General features: G+C 43.6%; 1 protein-coding gene across 1 annotated transcript in view; it reads right to left on the reverse strand.

The window, feature by feature from the left end:
• The window catches only part of Svep1 (sushi, von Willebrand factor type A, EGF and pentraxin domain containing 1), a 154,486-nt gene that overhangs the window by 47,743 nt on the left and 82,334 nt on the right, over positions 1-24,409 (reverse strand). The window contains exons 14-26 of the mRNA XM_041657727.1: positions 20,601-20,709; positions 19,056-19,220; positions 18,252-18,485; positions 16,113-16,274; positions 15,684-15,845; positions 11,991-12,152; positions 11,295-11,386; positions 10,215-10,311; positions 8,435-8,548; positions 7,146-7,259; positions 6,381-6,582; positions 4,562-4,719; positions 2,080-2,281 (exon numbers count right to left, since the gene is read on the reverse strand). Coding sequence (XP_041513661.1) covers positions 2,080-2,281; positions 4,562-4,719; positions 6,381-6,582; positions 7,146-7,259; positions 8,435-8,548; positions 10,215-10,311; positions 11,295-11,386; positions 11,991-12,152; positions 15,684-15,845; positions 16,113-16,274; positions 18,252-18,485; positions 19,056-19,220; positions 20,601-20,709 — 1,973 coding nt within the window. The remainder of the gene's footprint in view (positions 1-2,079; positions 2,282-4,561; positions 4,720-6,380; positions 6,583-7,145; positions 7,260-8,434; positions 8,549-10,214; positions 10,312-11,294; positions 11,387-11,990; positions 12,153-15,683; positions 15,846-16,112; positions 16,275-18,251; positions 18,486-19,055; positions 19,221-20,600; positions 20,710-24,409) is intronic.

Below are 24,409 nucleotides of genomic sequence, written 5' to 3' on the forward strand. Positions count from 1 at the left end.
AATGTCTGAGAGCCTTCCTCGAGAATAGGTGTTTTCCAAAACCAGGAGCAAACTTCTGATATCCATAGGAAGATAGTATGTTTCAGGGCTTCTACTATCACCTGGGTATCTGTGTTCCCTCAAAAACTGTGTGTTCAAAGTCCTAACCAACAATCTGTCAGTATAAGAAGAGAGGCCTTTGGGGGTGACCAGGTCCTGAGCACAGGGCCCTCTGAACAGGATTACCGTAGCTTCAGAAGAGGTCAGAAGGAACCAACCCCTTGCTGCCTCAGCCTTTGAGGACACAGGAAGAACATTCTGGGGAGACTCTGGGAACCAGCAAGGGGCTCTTCCAAGTCACTGATTCCGCCACGACCTTGATCATAGGCTTTTTATATTAGCCTGAACAGACTAAGGCAGTTGTCAAACTGGTCATAAGGAAACCCAAATACATCCACCCAAATAAAAGAACCAAAAGAAGGTTACAGAGACCCCCACCACTCAGGGGAGCCGTGTAAAGACAGTAAAGAGTGGAAAGTGTCCAAAGGCAAATGGAGATGTTGGTGGAAAGCAGAGGGGGAGAATAAGTCTTCTCAGGCACTAGCAGCAGCATCCACAGGAGAGGAATATTCTTGCCACACTCTTTCTGCTCTACATGTTTTCCCCTTGCCTCTCTCTAGCCAAGCAGGCAACAGTTCATCACTTTATGTACATTTTACCTCAAGTGCTGGCCAATGCCTTGATTGTTTTTCTCCCTGAAAGTTGAAGTTCACTAAGAAGACTTGTGTTTGATGAGGTTTCTACCAAAATAATGAGAGTCCCCTAGCTTGAGAAGAAGGAAGGTTCCAGTTGGTAGGGCCCATGAGAAGTCCCACAAAAGACCACCAGTCACATATGGAACAAGCAAAAATGCTTTATTAATTCCAACATGTTGGGGTAGCACGTGGTGACCACAACAGAAACCCACAGGCTCCTTTTAAACCAGATTAAGGGAATTCCAGAGAGGAGAGATTAGTCTGGGGGCTGATTGGTGGGTGGAAATTAGTCTGGGGGCTGATTGGTGAGGGGAGAATAGTCTAGGGGATATAGTGGTAAGGAACTTTCCAGCAGGAGGGTAGGGAAAGCTATCTTTAGTTATCAGGAGACTGTGATCACCTGCTGAGCCAGCAGAAGGTCAAGGGTGCGCCTGTTGATTGGTTGTTCCTGAGTTGTGGTTTTCCTTGAGAACTGTTTGCTTAGCTCCAGCCACCTCCAATAAACCGAAACTAAGGCCTGGTCCCTGGCAGGGGCTATTAGAAACCTGTCTTGGCTGTGATCTGGCACAACGGCCCTCACACTGGGAGGTTCATTAGGCCAACATGATGGGTGAACCTGAGAAGAAAGGGCCCTGCGGAACAAGGGCTGGACTTGCAGCCTCACTGAGGAAGGCAAGTGTGGGAAAGAGTGGAGGGTCTTCATAGGACGACAGAAGCTAAGCCGGGGGGCAGCTCCACATGACTAGTGTGGACAGGCCACCAGTGGTGGGGGCTGTCCAAGTTCGTGGCTCATCAACAAAACTCTAGATACAACTGGAATGACTTTACAGACAGTGTAGAGGGAAGGACTCTGGAGTTAGATTCAATTGCTCTTAAAGGAATACAGAATGCCCGCCCCCTTGGGGCTGCGCGCTGGTTCTTACCCAACACACCTGTCTCCCACAGACAAGTGTTGCTGATGACCCTAATCTTTGGATGTCCTGCTAGGTAAAAAAGAGTATCAGTCTCTTGAGAGTTAGACCTGACCTTCCCAAGAGATGACTTGTAGGGGGCAGGGCATGGCAAATTATTTAGACTTTTTGAAATGTTGTTTTGCTGTTTATAGAAGGGGCAGTGTTTCCTCCGGGCGTTGTTAAGGTAAACTAAAACAATACCCATGACAACACCCATGCTTGTTTTCCCATAGAGCTTGTTTAGGAGTTCTAGCTGACTGCTGTCAATCAATCCTCCAAGTACCCTCGTTCCCAACCTCAGTGTCAGAAGGTGAGCCCTATGCAGGATTCAGTTCTAACCTGGTGTCAGGAGAAGCCTTCCCCGCCACATCCATCCTAACATTTCTGCTTACCCATTATAATCGGTCAGGAGGAAGGTGTTGTCTTTGTCACCATCAAGAGCATAGGAGATTGGCGTCCCATAGTTGATGACGTCAGAGGATCTCATCCAGAAGGCGCAGGTGATAGCACGGAGAGATGGAAGCACTCCATCCAGAATGACATACCCATAGATGCCAGACACTTCAAAATCCAGGTTAAAGCCTGAAGGCTGTTCTGCAACAAATAAGGAGGGTGTGCAGAATGTGGCATTCCTGTGCACTTCCAGCTGTCTGGGGAAAGCAGTGGGCAAGAAGCTCCAAAGAAGCTAACTATGAAGATGTTGAGCAGAAGTGATTTCAAAATTAAACAGAGAGTTCTTATGAAATATATGTATTTAATCTATATATATTTAACTAGTGTGTAGATATAATAACAGCTGTGCAAGGGAGCAGAAGAACAGGGTTGTAGGGGTAGAAAGGCTGAGAGCTGATAAGGGAGTGGACTCTGATGGGAAGGACTGTGGGGAGCGAGGGGTTGAGGCTACAGAGGAGGGAGAGGCTAACTCAGGGGCAGCATCTGCCCTCACGCAGGCGTCTGCCTTTTCCATAGCTGACGAACAGCTCAGTTCTTCCCCTGTTCAGCTCTGCAAAGCCTGCTCTATCACAAAGACTTCTGTCTCCTGTGTGTGTGGGGGGGAGGAGATTAGCATTGATTTATTGCCTCTCTGACCTAGCTGTCTCTCAGTCTTCATTGCCTAAGCCACATGGCTTTTAAAAGTATCCTTTCTAGACACATGGAAGAAATAGAGATGATAATTAGAAGTTCACAGTCTCAGAGATGATACTCGTTTGGTTCATTTGCTTGAGGTCAACTTCATTACATGTTAAATATGGTTAATAACAGCAAACACACAACTCCAGATGGCTGAGAGAACACTTTAATCATTCTCCCAACAAAACATACGAAGCAATTGGGGTAATAAATAAAACTAGATTGATTCAAATATTTTACATCGTATTCATAAGTCATAACGTGCTCTTCATAGTCCAATAAATTTATGTAACTGCAATTTTTCAACTTTCTATTGTGAAAATTCCATTAAAATTAACAAGATTGGGGTTGAGGGGTGAGAGTTTAGTGCAATGGTTCTCAACCTGTGGGTCACAAGGTTGCCTAAGACCATTGGAAAACACAGGTCTTTAATCACGGTTCATAACAGTAGCAAAATTACAGTTATGAAGTAGCAATGAAATAATTTTATGGTTGGGGGTCCCCACAACATGAGGAACTGTATTAAATGGCTGCAGCACCAGGAAGGTTGAGAACCACTGGCTTAGTGTGTCAAGTGCCAGCTTATGCAAGCTTGAGGACATGATTTCCCAACCGTAGCACCCACATAAAAACCCAGACAGGGTGGCACGTCTATAATCCCAGGGTTGGGAGGCAGAGATGGAGGGATCCCTAGTACTCATTGGTTTGCCAGTCTAGACAGTAAGCTCATTGGTTTTCCAGTCTAGACAGTGAGTTCATTGGTTTTCCAGTCTAGACAGTGAGCTCATTGGTTTGCCAGTCTAGAGAGTGAGCTCATTGGTTTTCCAGTCTAGACAGTGAGCCCTTGGTTTAGCGAGAGACTCCATCTCAAAAAGAAATAAAGTGGAAAGCCTTTGACATTGATTTCTGGCTTCTACTCTCACATGTATGCACACATACATGCACACACGCATACACACACCTTCAAGAGCACAAAGAAGGAAGACAAGGAGAAAGGAGGAGGAGACATAATAATTGAACAGCTGGTGTGTGGCAGAGCCTGGGTGCATGCAGAAGGCTAGAAGGGAAACATGGAAGGCTCTGTCAAATGGTTTTCTGCATTTCCCTCCTAGATGTCTAAGCTTCAGTTTCGCCATCCACACTGGTGGGGATAAGGACACAGTACCCAGCTTATAGATGGCCATGAAGATGAAATAAGGGCCAGGTGCTTAGCAGAGCCTCTGGTGTGTGGGCAGTACATGGCATAGGCCAAAGTTGGCCCTGTTCTATAATTATACTAAATAATGCTATCAGTCATTCTGAGTTCATACACACCTGTCTCATGCCCGAGTTCATACACACCTGTTCCATGCTCGAGTTCATACACACCTGTCTCAAACCCGAGTTCATACACACCTGTCTCACGCTTGAGTTCATACACACCTGTCTCATGCCCGAGTTTATACACACCTGTCTCATACTTGAGTTCATACACATCTGTCTCACACCTGAGTTCATATACACTTATCTCACACTGAGTTCATACACACCTGTCTCACACCTGAGTTCATACACACCTGTCTTGCACCTGAGTTCATACACACCTGTCTCACACCTGAGTTCATACACACCTGTCTCACACCTGAGTTCTTATACACTGTCTCACACCTGAGTTCATGCACACCTGTCTCACACCTGAGTTCTTATACACTGTCTCACACCTGAGTTCATGCACACCTGTCTCACACCCAAGTTCATACATACCTGTCTCACACCTGTGGCCTGAAAATCCTGGCCGACATTTACAACTGTATGCGTTCAGCTCATCCACGCAGGTGGCCTGGTTCCTACATGGGTTGGACTGACATTCATTGATGTTCAGTTCGCAGTGTGGCCCCGTGAAGCCTGCTGGGCACTGGCATCTGGAAGAAAATAGAATGCAGCACCAGGAACCATTAGAGGAGCCATTAGAGAAACTGTGTCCCTGTCTTAGGACAACCTGTCTCAGAAGACTTGGAAGACTGAAATGCTGAAACCTATCCTGTAATCCAGAAAGCACTGAAGTTGCGTCTAATTTTCCCTTTCATCTGATTGTGACTGAACACCCTTAAGACACTCTGCATCATAAACAGAACAAAATAAAGTAAAAAGGAATTCTGATCCAAGTGAAATCTGGTTTATGTGAGCTCTTTCCCCGCAGAAATTCCTAGGGATACATGTATAGTTCAGGTCTTATTCTAATGCCTTTTAGTTTATTATGCCAGTTCTGTAGCAATAACATAATGTTGGCATCATTCCCACCATGCCAACGTCACTCCCACTGTGATGACATCACCCACACAATAATGATGTCATTCCCAATGTGCTGACATCATTCCCACTGTGCTGACTTCATTCCCCCTACGCTGACATCATCCCCACATTGTTGACGCCATTCCCACTTTGCTGACGTCATTCCCACTGTGCTGATAAGTTAAAGTTTGCTACGGCAGTTACATCACTCAAGGAAGCACTGCTGTCACTCGGGTGGCGTGGGAGTCTCAACCTCATTCTTACTCTTTGTGGCCACAACCAGTTGTCTAAACACACTCCAATAAAAAATACATCCCATGATGACAAGTGCCGACCACCGCGTTGTGAAACAGAAAGTCTGAGATGGAAATTAGAATCCCAATTTCACAGCGTCAAGGGCGGTTGAGAGCCTGTCCACCAGAGCCCTGTGCATCTACTACACTGCACGAGAGCTGCACATCCTGCATCCTGTGTCCGTGACGACAGCGCTCTAGAGGGACAGATGGGAGAGCACGCCCCGGTACACTCACGTCATGGATACTAAGCAGCCGTTATGACAAACGAACCACGGCAAATGCATCTACTTGACAATACTTGAAAACAATGCTGGGTGACAAGTGACAAATGGTGTGATCCACTTGTCTAACATCTGACACACTGTAGGCTGCTCAGGAATGTGATTTAGGCAATAAATATAAAACATAAGTGAGTTCTATCTGCCTATATAGGAACTTCACAATATTGGTTGACACTAGGGATGAGAACGTGTGTGTGTGTGTGTGTACAAAGTATATCCAATTCTATATTTAGAAAGTATTCCTTAAAAAGGGTACGAATCAAATAAGGTCAACTGCAATATTTGCTAACCACAGAGCTGAAGTCACATTTTTATTCTTTGCAATTTTCTGTGTGATTGGAATACTTTCCTTAAGGAGGTCATATCATCAACACTAGCACATTCACCTAGAGCTGTCTTTGACGATGCTCTGAAGGTGACACATAGACACACACACACAGAGAAACACATAGACACACATACACAGAGAAACACATACACACACACACACACACACACACACCAATAAAGCAACAACAACAACAAAAACTATAGGCTCACATCTTGGCTTAGCTTTGCATTGCAAGTGGTGGTGAGCTTCTACTGTGCCTATCTTTGGGTGGGCATGTGAGGATATCTGACTGGGGGCTTTGCAGCTAATGTTTTTCTGAGACTGAACAGTGACGGCTCAGTCAGGGAAACAAACGAAGCGAAACTCTACACTTGGCCTTTTACCTGAAACTGTTGGCTCCATCCTTACACGTGGCTCCGTTTTGGCACGGATGGCTGAGACACTCGTCCACATTTTTTTCACACCGAGTACCCAGAAATCCAGGTGGGCATTTGCACAAGAACCCGCCAACTTGGTCTTTACAAACTGCGTTATTTAGGCAGGGGCTCGAATGGCATTCATTGATGTCCGTCTCACAGTGCACACCTGGGAGGGGTGAGGACGAGAAAGAGCTCGGATGATTTCCCTCCGGAGGAAAACTGAGCCAAATGGGACTCCTTGGGTGCACCCACAGAAGAGGGGCTGCAGAGCCATGGCCATTAGCCTGCTCATGGTGCCCCTTTGAATAGCCCTGAGTTCGTGGGTCATTTCAGGACTTTGGAGTTTTGATACTTAGCTTAGTTTATCTTCCTTCTGAAACTATGGTTAGCAATGGACATCGAACTGAAATAATGTTTAAAAGGACAATAAATTAGTTCCCCTTTTCTTCGTTTCTTTGAGCTCATGTTTTTCCTTCATTAGCATTTTACCCCTCGGACTTTTTCCCTAAAAATGAAGTACGTATGTCTTTAACCACACTGCCTTCCTAAGTTTGCAAAATATCACATTTTGCATCAATTTACATTCATTGAGTGAACATCATTTGTATGACTTATCTCCAGTAGTGTGTTCATAAAATCCAAGGATAATATTTAGATATTGTATTAGTAGACACACTAATTTTTATTTACAGAATTTCGAGACAAAGGAGAGAACCGCAGACTTCTTACCAGCATATCCCCTCACACAGGTACAGTGGTAGCCGGCCAAGCCATCCGTGCAGGTTCCTTTATTCAAGCAAGGGCTGGAGCTACACTCATTTATGTTTTCTTCACATAGCTGGCCTGCAAAAAATCACAGAATCTCTGAGCTGGAGAAAACATTCAATTTTGTTCAAATAAGCTGTTTAGAATGACAATGGAGTGACCGGAAATCATGGCCAATGAGCCTGTGAAAGTTTTTGCTCTTGGCCAAATACATGGATACAAATATTTACCTTCCATATTTGAATTTCGAAAAACATGTAGCCAGAAATGTAACACATTTGGTCTATTAAAAGGCTGAACAGCCAATAGCTAGGCAGGAGAGGGATAGGCAGGTCTGGCGTGCAGAGAGAATAAGTAGGAGGAGAAATCTAGGCCCGAGAGAGAATAAGGACGAGGGAACAAGAAGGAAAAGAGCAGGATCAGGAGTCAGGCGGCCTCCAGCCAGTCAGACTTGAGAAGCAGCGAAAGACATACAGATGGAGAAAAAGGTAAAAATCCCCGAGGCAGAATGTAGACAAAGACAAACAGATTAAGAGCTAAGATAAGGCCAAGTATTCATAATTAATACGACGTCTCCGTGTCTTGATTTGGGAGCTGGTTGGTGGCACAGAAGAGAAAGGCTGATACACATTCTGTTCCATAAGACTCTATTATCAATACTAGAATCATTATGATGAAATTCAACAAGGGAACTGACAGTGAGGGTGATGTTCTGAACGATTTTAGAGGGAGGCTATGGAAGGGCTGCAGCTCTCTGACGTAAATACGATGCACCCTTTGAGTGTGAGAGTAGAGCCTGTAGTGACAAAAGTGACTGGTCTGGAGGAACAACCACACACACACACACACACACACACACACACACACATAGACACACACATACACAAAGTTCACGATTTCAGTGAGGTGACAGTGGAGAGGTCCTGGTCCTGGTCTGGCATTCCCTGAGGACAAAGTCCCATCTCACTTCCTCATCTCCACTTAGGAACCAGAAAAACAGGCTCAGGGACATTTGGAGGTTCTGAAGTCGCACATGTTGTAGATAAAGAAGGAACTAGGTCTGCCCATTTTAGCATTTTATAAGCCATAATCAGTTTCATATGGACAAATTGATACCTTGTTCTCATAATAAATATAATATAATATAATATAATATAATATAATATAATAATAATGAGCCCTTTCCAAATGTACACACATAATCCAAAACAAGACTCGGCTTATATTGTAAAGACACTGATCTTGCTCCTTACCTACATAACCTGATGGGCACTCACAGGTGAATCCCCCAACTTGGTCTGTACAAATTCCACCGTGGAGGCAAGGCAGTGAGCTGCATTCATCAATATCTGTTTCACACTTTAAGCCTAAAACGCAGACCAAACACTGAATGATAAATCCAAATAAGGGAGTATTAAACATGCGTGATCACTTGAGAGCAATGATCTTCATAATCTAGACCTAAAAGGAAGAGCTACCATCCAGTCATGTTTAATGAAGGCACTTCATGTTTCCACATAGATTTGATTTAAGATACCTTACAAAACTACATGGAAAACAGCTAAATATCTTAAAACATTAAGAGGATGGAGAGGGAAGTTTGCAGTGATTAAATAGAAGCCATAAATTATGATAACCATAAATCAAAACCCACAAAACTATATAGTGCTGCTACCAAGGTCACCTGGCTCAAGGGGTGAGGAGGGGTCAAGTTTCTCTAAATCTTAGCTCATAAACCAGACGCCCTATAGTGCGCATTGTCTTCCCATAGGGTACACACAGGATGTCTGCGCTAGCCCTGCTAGAAACCTTCCCTACCAGGGGACTGTGATCTTCAGCATCAGCATCACCTTCAGACAGAAGAGAAACACTGCATTTCAAGTCATACCCTACACTACTGAATCGGAAATGCTGGCACTGCCAGACTCTGCAGGGCCCAGCGATCTGCAGCTTGGCAAGCCTTCCAAATGACTACGGCATGCACTAATGGATGAGATGCTCTATCCTATACACCTTTAACTACCACTGAAGTGTAGAATTCTCAGATAAAAAAAAACTACCCCCTCCTGCCCTCCCTTCCTTTCTGTCTATTAAGATAGGATCTCACTGTGTGTCCATGGCTGTCCTAGAACTCACTTTGTAGACCGAGTTGGCCCTGAATTCAGAGAGATCCCCTGTTCTCTGCCTCCCAATGCTGGGATTAAAGCCATGTACCACCGTGCTTTGCAAATTCCATATATCCTATGAAACGTCAGAACTTTTTTTTTTCTTCAAGAACACATATACATGAGTCAACTGTGATAAATGAAATGCCAATATTCTTGCTAGCCTCTGGCTATCTTTTGTTTCCAGTTTTCTTTTTGCTTATTACTTTTTTGGTGAATTCTACTTAAATATAATTTTCCATGAAAAACTTTCAGAATTCATTGCATACTTTTTTGAAGCAAAAAACCCATTTAGAGAAAATAAGGGATTGTCTTAAATTAATTGCAATTAAAACTATCATTTATTTTCTCCTAAAATTGTTTCTGAACACATTGGTAAAGTGAACCAAACAGCAAGTAAAAAATAATTCTTACTTATTCCTACAATCTCTAGTCTGGAGTCATGGAGTTCTTCTGAAGCTAGAAACAAAGTAACAATTCTCGTCTATGAACAAGAACTTCCATTCTTGAGTAACCAAGGAGAGAAGCCAGGAATTTGTTCTAAAATGTTTGTGTTGGACAAAGTTGAGTGTTATGCCTTTAATTTGTGTTAGAACAAAACCTTGGACATGACTGGGGACTGTATTCCAATTAACCCCCCCCTAGATATAGTGTCAGCTTTCATAGTGAAGAGTTTCTTCTTTTTCTCCAAACTGTGCACAGAAAAGCTGTTAACTCTGCACACCTTTTACCTTGTTCAACCCAATATTTCTCCTCACAAACATGGCCTAACATGTCTTATAATCTGTGTTAAGTATTTCAAAGTCTGACTCAATAGCTACACCAATTTCACATAAAATGTGTTAAAATTAGCATTCCTTTATGTTACCTGTATATCCGAGTGGGCAGAGACAGACATAACCACGGCCGAGCTGTTGGCAGGTCCCACTATTGTGGCAAGGGTTTAAGAAGCATTCGTGAAAGACCTACCAGGGCAGAAGACATGTATCACAGAAAAGCTCTCGGTTCATTTCAGAGCACCTCTACCTAGGGGCCTTAACGTTGCCATGTGGCTTCCAGGTGAGTTCATTCAAGCTAGCTAGGTCACTGCTGTATCGTAGGAGCTGCTATGCATGGGCTCAAATGATGATACTTCAGTGAGGTCGATGTATGCAGTGTTCCTAAGAGCTGGTTGCATATTGCATGTTGCATGCCAGTTGCATGTTGCATGCTGGTTGCATCTCCATTAGAGATGTCTTTGAAATACAGGAAGTACAGGGCTCAACCAAGGCCAGGTAAAACAGAGCCTCCAATGTGACATCCATACGTTCTTATTTAAAAGTGGCCTGTGGACTCCATCACATCACTACTTTAGCAGTTCCGACAGATGTCTGTGCTCAGCGAGCTCGTTTTCAAATGCGATGTAGGGAGCCCTTGCAGCTTCCTCCATTGGTCTGTAGGAGTTTGGCAGAAGATATATAGTATCATTGGTTTAAAAAAATGTCAGTTGCAAGGGACTTATGACCCTTAGGTAAGATGAATTAAGAGTAATGGCAGAATCTACCCACAATGTCATCTCTATTTAAAAAAAAAACACACACATACATGCATGCACATAGGCACATACACACACTCACATACACGCACACACACACACATACACACACACACACACAAGAAAAGCAATTAGTTTAGTTATGCTAAATACAATAATGGTCCAATTAGTTGGATCAAAGCCTCCCACATCTACATACTGTTGAGCAGGCTTTTCAGGGAAAACAACTCCAATTTTTGGTACTAAATGTTGCACTTTTTGAAAGTGCTTATTAAGAATCATAACTAAATATTCCTATACAGTATTCATAACCTGATGAAGGTTTCACGCACAGCTTTCTATGTTATGTAAAATAGCAAATTAGTTTCTAAGCGCCCCATCAATAACAATGCTCCGTGCAGGGGTCAGACTCGCCTGGCTGCCGACTTCATACTTCTTCTGGGTGTATCCAGGAGCTGCAAGGGGCACTATGCTTTCTTCTGCTGCAGAGAAAGTGGAGCTAAAACCTAACAAGACAAACAGGCAAAACTGTCAGCAGGTGATGGGTGAGGCTCGTAATTAAACGCTCTCCACATACTGAGGGTAAGATCTGGTTGCAGAGTGAGTCACGCCGCAAGTATTCTATTTCAGTACTACTAAACAGGAAAGCAGCCATGGGTGGCATGTCCTTCTATCCAAGACTCTGAGAGAGACACTTGGAAGTTACCAAGTGCAAAGTTTCCAAAATAATTCTTCCAGTCTTGTCATCAAAAAGATCATAAAAGGGGCTGGTAGGACGGCTCCATGAGTAAAAGCACTTGCCATCAAGAATGGTGGCCTGAGTTCAATCCCAGGACACACATGGTGAAAGCTGTAAGTTATGATTCCTGTAAGCTGGTGTTTGCCCTCCACATGAGTGTTGTTGGATACACGTGTTTATAGGCACACATGTGCACAGACATACACATGCATGCGCACACATGCATGCGCACACATGCATGCACACAAACGAGTACGTAAATAATAAGTGTACTAAAATTGATTTACGAGTCCACCTGAGATGGTGATGCTCAGCACAGAAGAGACCAGAGAGGCACAGGCAAGACCCCGGCATAAAGTCTGAGAACTCACTTGAGCAATCCGTGATAGACGTGGCACCAGTGATGGTTGTGGTTCCATAAAAGGGACAAGCTAGGCAGAAGGACTTCCCTGCGTTGGGCTGGTAATAGTCTCGAGGGCATGGATAGCAGGGTGTGAGCCCAGAGCGGGAGAATTCTCCTACTGGACAAGGCACTATAAAGGAAAAAAGAAGATTGTCTGTGTGTGTGTGTGTGTGAGATGACTCTACATTTCAGATAAGTTCCCTAGCTGTTGCTTGTAAGAAAGCTATTGAAACACTTGCATCCCCTCTTTCTATTGAAAAAGGAAGTCCCAGACACCTAGTTCAATTTGCCAGCTGATAGTATAAGACAAAAAATGGAACTGGGTGGTGGTGACGCACGCCTTTAATCCCAGCACTTGGGAGGCAGAAGCAGGTGGATGTCTGTGAATTCCAGACCAGCCTGGTCTACAGAGTGAGTTCCAGAATAGCCAGGGCTGTTGCACAGAGCCCTGCCTCAAAAAATTAAAGAAAGAAGAAAAAAGAAAATTGAAAAACGGTACATCTTTATATATTCAGTAAACAAAGGCACATGTTTTCATTGCAGTATGATTTAGTACATAATATAAAGCTAAACATACATAGAACATGCATGTGTTAATGTCCTGGCCATGGGGAAAGAATGCAGCAATTTCCTTTACTACCAATATTAGTAGTAATATTGATAATAATAAGTCAAATTTAAAACAGTACACCGAAGCCGGGCGATGGTGGCGCACGCCTTTAATCCCAGCACTCGGGAGGCAGAGGTAGGCGGATCTCTGTGAGTTCGAGACCAGCCTGGTCTAGAGAGCTAGTTCCAGGACAGGCTCCAAAGCCACAGAGAAACCCTGTCTCGAAAAAACAAACAAAACAAAACAAAAAAAAAACAAAAAAAAATAAAACAGTACACCGAAATGGCCTGGGAAAAATATTACCTTGCAAATTATTGTTAATTGGTGGTGTTAAGAACAGCAAATACAACCATGGAGCTTAATAAACTAGGCCTTTAAATAAATGTATTTGACACTTGATAATACTGTGTTGTAATCTGGGAAGTACAGAATTCAGAACAGATTTCAGGAGCCACCCCACAGAGACGGTGCGATGCATGAACTTGTTGGACTACAGTGGGCATATAAGTATGATAGCATCATGCCACATGCAACACACTTTAAACACACAAAAATGAATAAAGGAATAAGTTAATATGTTTCCAAAGACAAGGCCAGAGGTCAGTTAATGCACCCTAAAGGGTCAGAGCGAGAGGTGGTATCATTCTGGTCCTCATAAAATATAAATCCTGGTCCTTTGGGGTGGATGCGTCAACAGTGACGACCAGGTGTCGTTTATGGGACCAAGAAATTTCAGATTTTTAGTCACAAGCCAAAGGACATGTATGTAAGAAAAGATAAGACGTATACAGGTTGTATTGTATAAGCATGGTAGTAACGCATAACATACGGTTGTTATAGTGATTATGACCATTTTGAGCAGGCTGAAACAGCAGGTATTTTCTTTTTAAGAAATGTAAGTTAAACTCAGCAAAATACAGAATGACACATCTCTAAACATCAAACAATATAGAAAGAAAGTAATAATGAAAGAGAGACAGATGGAGCGAAGGAAAGACAAGAAAAAGGAGGGAAGGAAGTTGAAACCAAGAGAGAATCTGCGAGGGTCAGTTGTAAAGTACAATAGTGCTGGCCCTAGCCCACAGAGAGAGCTAAGTTATCCCTGCTGCTCGCCCGTGTTGAGAAGAATGTGGCTAGCTGTGCTAGGAACACTTGGAGACACGGGGCATTTCCCAGAATTTCGGCCACATTCTGGGAACTAGAATTGCTTAATTGCAAAGCTGGCACTAGACAAGCCTCAAAGCTTATTTAGAAAGCGAAAAGAAAAGTCAAATACGAACTTGCTTCCCTGCAAAAATTCCAGTTGTTTTGTGGTTGGAGGGTGTTGGAGCAGGGGCAGAATTATTTTCCTGCAGACTTCCTTTCAAAATTAGTTCACATATTAACAAAATCAAAGAGTGTCTAGCAAATCCATTTTAAGCATAATGTGATTCTTTGATTTTTTTCAATAAAAACACAAATTGGAGGTTGCTTTGACTCAACAGGCATTTTTTATGGGATGGGCTTCAACCACGGTCTAAAAAGTTCTCTTCTTGACTCTTGGTGAAAATTACATTGATGAACTCTACTCAAGAAATCTGTCTAAATTTTTTTATCTGCCATGACCCTAGTACACTGAGACAGTTTAAACAAATGGGAAGATGTATAAATCTTATCATTCAACGTCCATTCTCCTACGTCCTATGGCTCTTAACTTCTGAGGACAATGTCTCGTTAGACGCAGCTCTGGCATACCCTTCCACTGCTCCAGGTAAACTGCCCACTTGGCCAGCAGCGAGGAATCTCAGTCTCTTTCTGGTTGCTGTAGCTGTGTATGGCTGTAGCTCAGTAAGAATGTGTGTGCATGGCTTGCTGTGTAGCCTGGAGAACTGGCACAGAGCAGGCTGGCTCTTAGGAACAGCAACCTTTCAATAAGAAACCATTTTCATACTCTCTGGCTTGCCATAAACTTTAGGTTTTTACGCCAGAATAAGCGGGATGGGAGGACGCACTAAGAGCCACCATGCAGGCCTGCTTGCAACTCTGTGTGGTACTGTAGAGACAGCCCTGCAACCTTTCCTTGTGAACACAGCTCCACTAGCATTACAGGGAAATGAACTTTCGGAGTTTCTAGCAACAGGCTGGTGTGTGTGTGTGTTCGTATGTATATACACATTAGTATGTATTCATTTGTAGGTATACATTTGTGTATGTGTTCATGTGTATGTATATATCTGTATGTGTTCATGTGTGTGTATGCATTTGTATATGTGTTCATGCATGTGTATACATTTGTGTGTCTCTGTGTGTGTATCTTCCTCTGTCACTATCCATCTTATTGTTTAAAACAGGGTCTCTCACTGAACCTGGAGATCATCGGTGGATAAGAATGGCTGGCCAGTAAGCCCCAGAGATCCTCCTGTCCCTGCCTCCCACTTCTGAGATTACACGTGTGTTGCCATGTTTGGCTTCTCACGTTGGTGCTGCTGATTTGAACTTAGATCTGCATGCTTGTACAACAAGCATTCAGTGACTGAGCCACCTCCCCAGCCCATAACTGACTCTCAGTTCTGGTTTTGAGATAGTGTGAAGCTTTTAATCTTCTAGTTTTGTTTACATCTCCAGGAATTTCTAGCTGGCTGACTGGCTGGCTGACTGTACTCAGTTGGGGTATTAGACATATTCAAAGTGGAGTGCTGAAGCCAGTGTTTGCCACAGTGTGATCCCCGAACTTGTAAAAGTAGGTATTCCCTGAGTACCAGATAGAAATGCACGTTACACCCAGTGAACCAAAATTCTGGGGACAGCACCCAGAAACCTGTATTTCTATGGTACCAGGAAGCCTCATGTGTATTACTGAGGCCTGGGATAGAAGCCTTGTGCTATACACAGAGAGCCCATTGTTTATCCTGAAGTGCCGAGCAGCTGAGAGAAAAGAACTCCCCACAAAGAGACAGTTATTTACATTCTTCGCATACTGTGGACATTTAGTTTTGTTAAAAGCATCCCACTCCTCCACGCAGAGAACTTAACATGTAAATAAATATAAACATCCGAGGCATCAATGATAACCTCCGCAAGCAGAGATGTCTACAGCTCCTCTTTTTACAGTCGTGGTGGTTTCTGGGCATACGAGGCAGCTCCTGGATCCAAATTCTGGTTGATAAGTACCCAGCGGACACGACTCACAGGTCTCGAGCCCACTGGAGGAGTAGGTGCCTTGCTTACACTGAGCTGGAAAGAAGGGTAGGACACAATGAGCAAACTCATCATCAAACACGGCATGACACACACATTTCCTAGGTTCGCTGTGTCTTCACGTCTAAAGGCTCCCGTGCCACTTAACACGTTGATTAAATCAATGAGCTTGATTGTCTCCTGTTAATTTATCTTTTGATGCAGGAGCCTTGACAAGACCAAGTGACAGACAAAGAAACCTTTCTCCCATTGCAACTGGACACGAAATCCAGCCGGTCTCAGTCCAAGCCTGTAAGCCTGTACCTTTGCATTCGGAGATGCTTCTCGAGTGGAGATACTCCGTGTGAGTCCTGGGGGGACACAGTTTACACTCCAGCTGCCCTTCCTCATCTTGATAGGATCCCATCAGGCAGCTTTCACAGGTGGAGTGCTCCAGAGAGTAATAGGTTCCCAGGGGGCAGTTGACTGTGGAGAAAACAGCCAGGAAATTCAGATCCCTGCACCATGACACCCTTGGGTTCTTTTTTTCTTATGAAGCTTGTGTCTAGGTACTATTATTCATGTGTGAAATTTTACTGTCAGAGTTTTACAGCCATAGTGAGTAGACCTTCCAGAAATATGTTTCTACAAACCCAAGTGGTAGATATTTATTTTGAGGAGATGCATAAGTTTTACTGACCAGTTTTAGTGTTGCTATAACAGGGCTTTAAACAATGGAGGAAAGCTATGACCAACCATAGCATTATAGAAAATACATAGTTAACAACAACAAAAAAAACTGCCAGAAGACAAGGATAAAATAATGAATATTTAGATGAGCTCGTGATGGCTTTGTGATATTGCAAATGTTTTCTAAATTGTCTCTCTGCATGCTCCAGGCTCCCATAAAACTAAACAACATGTCCATGACAGTGTCCTTTCTAGAGACAAGAGACAAGTCGATATGGCAGGATCGAAACAGGTGAGGAAGAGCCTTCACCATGTCTAGAGGAGTTCTCATCCTATGAAGGCATCCTCTAATCCAGGGGCTCCAAGAAAACAGGCCCACTTTATAACTTGTAGTAGCATGGACATTCTGAGGTCAAATAGAAAAACTCACTGATCTGGCTATTAGTAAAGAGAGATGCTTGAACTCTATGCCTGGTGACTTGGGGACGCTCGTGGTTACAACTAGAACCTGGGTGCTTGTTAAAAACAGATTTCTAATTCTCCATCCCCAAACTGCCATGTGCAGGCTATCTGACATGGCCCAGGCTTTCTGACACAGCGCAGGGTGTCTGAAGACCCCACCGAGACGGGAGAAGTAGTAGTCAAGACGATTCCTGCTTATTCTCAGAGAGTGGAAAAGAGACCCGAGTAGGGTCATATTAACAGCTCTGATGAGCTGATTTTGACACACCAGGGAAAACACAAATGACATCAGATGGCAGTAAAAACTGTCAAAGGAGTTTCCCCAGACAGAATACAAGGGCATGATTTAAGGGAGACTAACATGGGATTTATGTCATTGACTGTCTTTGTGTGTGTGTGTGCGCGCACACACACGCGTGCATGTGCAGTGGCCCCTTTAGGAATCAGGCTGGAGTTAATCCAGATTGTGATGTAGCTGTATAGTGTAGGGTTAAGGAGATAGGGAGGAAGAGTGGGGAATGACTAGTGAGGACAAGAGTTTGAAGATGTTCTGAAAGTAGACAGAAGTAATGGTTGCACCCTGAGAATGAACTTAACGCCATTTAATTGTACATTTTTTGTACTTATTTGTGTGAATTTTGCCCTAATTGAAAAAAAGTCAAGATTTTAGAATTGGCTGTGTAGTTTGGAAATCTCTGCTATATCACTTTCTGTGAGTATGTCCTTAACCTCTCTGGCTTCACTTTTCTCATCTATACTGTGTATTAATATTAATCATACACCATAGAGATGCTGAACAAGATTAACTGGAAGAGGTGTGTATCTGATATACAAAAAATGGTCAAATGTGTGGGCTATTGTTGAAATAATAGATAAAATGTCATGAGGCTTTATTTGTTTTTAAGATTTATTTTTGTTTACTTATTTATTTATGTGTGCGTGTGTGTGTGTATGTGGTGTGCACACAAGTGTCAGTGGGACCCAGAAGAGGGAATCAGAACCCCTGGAGCTAATGTTCCCAGTGGCTGTGAGCTGCCAAATGTGGATGCTGAGCCATTTCTCCTGCACCACTATGAGGTTTAAAGAACTAGAGTTGAAAATAAGATTTGTTTCCCCCACATAAAACACTTCGCTTGTCTTCAACAATGGTGCACACTCAGGTTCTTGAGACAACATGGTGTAGTGGCAGCCACACAACAATGTAAAATGCCTGTTTCATATCAATGTTCGCTCTACACACTTGGAAAAATATCTGTGCCCAGCCATTTGACCCTGGGCGCAGTAAACAGCTGGGTCCCAGGGGAGGCTTACCGCACATGCGCCCCCTCAGCACAGATCCCGGTCTGCAGAAGAGAAAGGCCTTCTCTGTCTCCAGGGAATTGCTGTCAGCCACCACCATCTCCGAGGCAAGCTGGAAAGAGTACATGGGCTCCTTATTCAGGGTGTTTTTCAGGCGGTTGGTGATGGTTTCCAAGGTCTTGATGAGTCGCTGCTGATTTGCCAATTCAAGGGTATCATTTCTCTCCTCCGGCAGGGGCACACTAGCTGAGATAAAAACACAACACAATTAAACATGCATGTGCACACACACATTCACACTCACACACACATGCACTCACACCCACGCAAAGGGTCTGTTAGGTGCTAACTGTAATACTCATTTTTGCCGTCAACGAAATCGTATCTTAAAGTCCTTCAGAGAAAGAAATTAATTCAGAATAAGGCCAATCAGTTTTCACTAAATAGGTCACATGTGGGCTGTATTAAGAACGAAATATGTATGTTTGAGTCCTTTCCTGAGACACTGTGTTACCATCACCTGTTGAGGGAACTCATCATGACAGGATGAATTAGTCTATACTCTTACTGTTTAAAACAGGTCTAAGTTCATCCTGTCAACATTCAAGTAAAGCAGGTATTGGTTACTGCAAGGATCAGAAAACGCATCTGTGACCCTAAACCGCAAACCGTGGCCACATTTAGTTGGCCCCGTTCTCTCTAGTTCTCTCCAGGGCCACCTCCTAATAAACACAAGGCACGAAAGAGTTCAGAACGAGCTTCCCAACCCCAAATTTCACTTTCTACTCTTTCGGCAAATGGAAAGTTTATCCTTACCTGTGATGTTAAAAATTAGCTGAATTTTGGGGTCAGATGATGGGGCCGATCTTTTCATCCGTGCCGATCTTGCTTTGCCCACACCTGGAGGTGTTTCTTGTACAACATCCAGGAAGTGATCGTAAGAGTAATCCAGCCTGTTACCTGCACCCCAGCCCCCTGGTCCTGAGGCAGAGAAACAAGAGATCAGACAGGCACATCTTCCTCCGTGTTCAGGTTCTAATGTCACAAGTCAAATTGCCTGCAGTAACTATTCAATTGCCCCCGGCGTACAGTGGATTTGGCCCATCACCTTAAATTGTCATTGTGGGGGTATTTTGCTTTTAATTTAGAGACCATTACCCATTTACCTCTGAGAGTATATAGGATTTCTGGCATCTTTCAGTTCCCAGGTGATAATTCTCACCTCAGAGGGAAATAGGGAGGAGGTACGGGAGTCTCATCATTTCCTATTTCTCTTCTATATCCTTCCTCCATTTAAAAATGGCTTTATAAGCTTAATGAACATAGTAAAAGATCTGCCTCCTGTATTCAAGGTGGGGAAGCTGGCAAGGGCAGCTTGTAATGTTAGTGTCGCTGGAGAAGACATGGCTGTGTGTGACTTGCGAGGTGCCCCTGCTGGCGCTGTGATTAACAGCCAGACACCAGATTTTCACTCCATGAGGTGTGACGCGCGATTGTATAACCTGGGCCAGCTGCTTTCATCTTTCTGAACTCTGATTCCTTCATTAATAGATGGAGAAATGAGCCTGACTTCATTGTCTGTAATAAGATGGGACAGTTTATATGCAGCGCCTGGTTTAATATCTGACTCATTACAAAACCCCAGTGTGTCAGCCAATTAAGTGACATCCATGTTGTCCTGGCCACACTGACCTTAATTATGTCCTTTACAGACTTGCTGTGTTCATGAGCCTGCCACCTAGGGAAACTGTCTTCAAGGATTTGTTTGCTTTCTGTATGTATGTAAAAAGCTGGGGTCGATATTTTAGTGATTTCAGCTACATAGTTCCCCACAACTGCTATGGGACAATTATGGAAAATTGATTTACCAGACTTAGAAACTCCTGGAGAGAAAATTTCAGTCTATTTGGACTGAAATTATGCTTAGACTTAGATATTAGATTTTAATAACTGGATTTTATAACCTGGGTGAGAAATATGGATACGTCTCATGTATAATTATTTTGAATCATTGGCTTACTTGCAAGGCCAATTGGATGGATGCCAGATAAAAATCACTGCTTAAATACTTTCTGACTGTTATGATTACATTATGTGATAAGCCAATTTTTAAATTGCCATCACAAGGTGACCTTTATCCTGAAGCGCTTTGGCTAATATTTGAAAGTGGTTCATTTCATACCAAAATTTATGATATTCATAATGAATTATTACATGATCAAATTATATAGCCATCCTAAAACACTTGAAGAATAAATTAATAAAAGCTAAATTTCTTTTTCTCTTTTTCACCACTCCTATGGAGTAATTTCATTTTGTTGATCCATCCTGCACCCCACCACTGCTACATAATGCCATTACCAATTGCAAAGCCATTTTCATAGTCATAATTATATTCGATGCAGTATTTTTTGGTCTGGTCCTCCAGTCTGCAGTCAATGTCACCAGCATCACTACAAAAGGACGGGACCTGCAGAGGAAGAGGAAGAGCATGGAAATCACATCCCCTCTGTGCTTCTACTGAGCTCTTGGCTCTCCTGGACCTCACTTCCCATTAGCCAGAGAAGAGGAAAGGCCCTTCGTGTTTCCAGAACTCTACATGTTAGGAAAAGTTCTTTGTCTCCCTTCCTCCCTCCCTCCCTCCCTCCCTCCCTCCCTCCCTCCCTCCCTCCCCCCTCTCTCCCCTCTCCCTCCCTTCCCTCCTTCCCTCCCTCTCTCCCTCCTCCCTTCCTTCTTCCTTCCTTCCCTCCCTTTCTTTCTCCTCCTTTCCTTCTCCCCTCCCTCTCACCTACAGCCTCTCACTGTCTCAGGCCATCAGGATTAAACTCAGACTTTTTAATCTCCATTTCTGTCACCCACCAGAGGAAGCCCAGGACTCTGACTTGAGACTACCATGGTATAGATTCTTTAACCCCTGTGCTGGCTAATCTTATGTCATCTTGGCACAAGCTAGAGTCATCTGAAAGGAGGGACCCTCAATTGAGAAAATCCCTTTGTAAGAGAAAGCTGTAGAGCATTTTCTTAATTAGTGACTGGATGGGAGAGGGCCCAGCCCATTGTGGATGCCTCCATCCCTGGGCTGGTGGTCCTAGGTTCAATAAGAAAGCAGACTGAACAAGCCATGATGAGCAAGCCAGTAAGCAGCACTCCTCCATGGCTTCTGCAACAGCTCCTGCCTCCAGATTTCTTCCCTGTTTGAGTTCCTGTCCTGACTTCCTTCAATGATGGACTATATTGTAGAAGTGTAATCCAAATAAACCCTGTCCTTCCCAACTTGCTTTTGGTCATGGTGTTTCTTTGCAGCAATAGAAACCCTAACTAGGCTGGGCCATGGTGGTGTAGGCTCTTCAAAGCTACAGAGAAACCTTGTCTCGAAAAACCAAGAAAGAAAAAGAAAATGAAAAAAGAAAAAGAAAAGGAAAGAAACCCTAACTTAACTAGGGCAACTCCCTTCTGTAAGGTTCTGTTTTCCTCTCCTCTTCTTCCCCAGCTCTCCTTTGTGTTCCCTGAAACTCAGGCAGTAAAAGAAAAGTTGCCAAAGTCATATTTTCTCTACATTCTCTTTATCTTTGCTCCAAATGAAGCACAACTTTCCAGATTTCGGGACTATTTTTTCAGAGGATGGTTCTGGAACCATCACAAACCCACATCTTGCAGGTCTGCAAGTGGAAGCATCGTCCTACACTTTCCTCCTATTTCTAGGTCATCCTGTTCCCTGTTGCCTCCTTGAAGCCTGGAAGGTTGCCAGCTCCGCCCTCGCTGTCCTTTGTAGCTGTGCTGTTGTGAACACCATTTCTTACTCAATCGTTCTCGCTCCTGGCTGCTCTCCCATCCCTTAGCTTCCTCTTCTCGCTTGTCCTCCAGTTGTCTGACGTCACCACTCCTGTGGCCACTTTATGTCACCACCAGCAACACCATCCTCTCCTCTGCTCAAGAATCCAGCACTTCTTTGGCCTCCTTGGAGTTTGTATTGAGTGAAGTCTCTTGCTTTCTCTCTCCCTCAGCCCCTCCCATCTTCCCTTTATCTGTCTTAGATTCCATCCACGGTCCATTCCTGTGAAATAACCCCTTCCTGGGAAATGCCTGCTCACTTGGGTTCCTTCTTACTCTGTTTGCTAAATAACCGTAAACAGGTTGAAGTGACTACTTCCTTTCTCACCTGTTCCCCCCCATCCACCTGTCCTTCCACCCCCCCCCCTTCTCACCTGACTATGGCTTGAGAGAATCTCCAACCTCTGCTTTTTCCAATCCTATCACATTTCACTCAAGGTCAGTTAAGGTCAAATAAAAACTGCCCTGCCTTTCTCTCTCCTCATTCTTCTCCCCTATTCCCCATCCCTGTACACTGGTGATCACTTTTGTTCCACGAGTCAAATGAAAGTCAGTGAAGGTTCTTCTTTCCTTCACTTCCAGCCCACATGGGAGCACACAGCCTACAGCTGTGCTTTTGTCTGTCTGTTCTCTTCCTTTCATAGTCTGCATCCTGTCCCTCAGCTAGATCAACAGAGTCTGCTGATATCCTCCAATGCTCCTATTTCTCGCAATTGTTAATGCTACCCAAGCCAACACCCTTTAGTTTTCTGTGTGATCATCTAACACGCTCCTACCTTCTGCACCTCCTACTGACCGAGGTGGTGAGAAAACTGGCCTATGTCCATGGCTTTCCATCACAGAGTGCAGGGAGTCTTGGCAGTGGTTCCGATGGCTCCCCACAGTCTGATTTTCCTTGTCACTCTTGTTTTCTCTACCTCACATGAACTCTTGGAGCATCTCTTACCCTAACTTGCTCCACTACCCTCGCTACACCTGCTCTTGCCACTTTGAACTCAGTAGGGTTTCAGATTCCCAAACACATTCCTGCCTCAGGGCCTCTGTGCTTGCTGTTTCTTCTGCCTGGCTCAGCATCTTATCCCTTTAATCCTCTTTCAAACAGGATACTTGCTGGTGAAATTTCCCACACTCTGCATTGTTTTATCCTGTAGCACTTGCCACCTGGCCTGCTGCATAGTTCCTCTGTAATTTATTAATCCTCTATTCATTAGGATGTGAAATCTGAGTGCATAAGGCTTGACCAGCTTAATCCCATAAAACATAGACGTTGACTAAATACTAATTAAATGAATGTACATTAATAACACATTCTGCTCCATTTTTACTATCTTTAACCTATTACTGTTTGTTTTAGACAAAAGAAAGCCACTTCGACACAGTCACTTCGACACAGTTTTCAATTGTGAGTTCTATTTATTACTTGAGGAATAGTTTGGGCTAGGGTGCAATGCTGTGAGTGTATCCTTGCCCTGTACTCGCAATGACCAGATGAACACAGTGTTCCCTCTATTTGCTGGCAATTATGTCTATGATTTTCCTATTGGGAATTTGGTTCTACCAACTTAAGCAAAACATTTTAAAACAAGAGCTTGTTAAGTCTATGCCAGCTAATACATTGGACATCTTTATAACAACACTTGGCATTTCGCAAGCTGCGCTTTAAAATGTGTATTAGCAAATCCACAAATCTTCATCCATCCTGGCAGACAAAAGCACGTTTCCTGCCTTCTAGACATTCGATTCAGTTACGTGCATTGCGCTGCTGTCTCGAAACCAAAACCACATAAAATAGAAAATCCTGTTGAATGGGGATGTAGCTCACGTGCTAGAGTGCTTGCCTCGCACGCATGAAGCCCTGGATACAATGTCCATAACACATACTGGGTATGGCGGTACATGTCTGTAACCTTCCTAATGTTGTGACTCTTTAATGTAGGCCCTCATGTTGTGTTGACTCCCAATCACAAAATATATTCATTGCTACTTCATAACTCATTTTTCTACTGCTATGAATCATAATATAAAGACCTGATATGAAGACGGTCTTAGGTTCAACCCCATTGAGGTTGTGGCCCACAGCTTGAGAAATGCTGCAGTGTAATCCCATTCCTAGGGAGGTGGAGGCAGGAAGACCAGCAGTTCAAGGCCAGCCTTGGCTACATAGTGAGTTAGAGGCCAGGGTGGGCTACCTGAGACCCTCTCTCAAACCCCAAAATCAAACCAAAATGCAACAACAAAAAAGAAGATCTTTAAAAGTTCGATTATTCTTATCATAAAATAATATAACATAATTTTGGACATTTTCTATCAGACTTTAAATAATAAGACAAGTATTTTTA

This window comes from Microtus oregoni, unplaced genomic scaffold (assembly GCF_018167655.1).
Source record: "Microtus oregoni isolate MIOR12 unplaced genomic scaffold, Mior012 000008F_ref0000371, whole genome shotgun sequence".
Classification (NCBI taxonomy): domain Eukaryota; kingdom Metazoa; phylum Chordata; class Mammalia; order Rodentia; family Cricetidae; genus Microtus; species Microtus oregoni.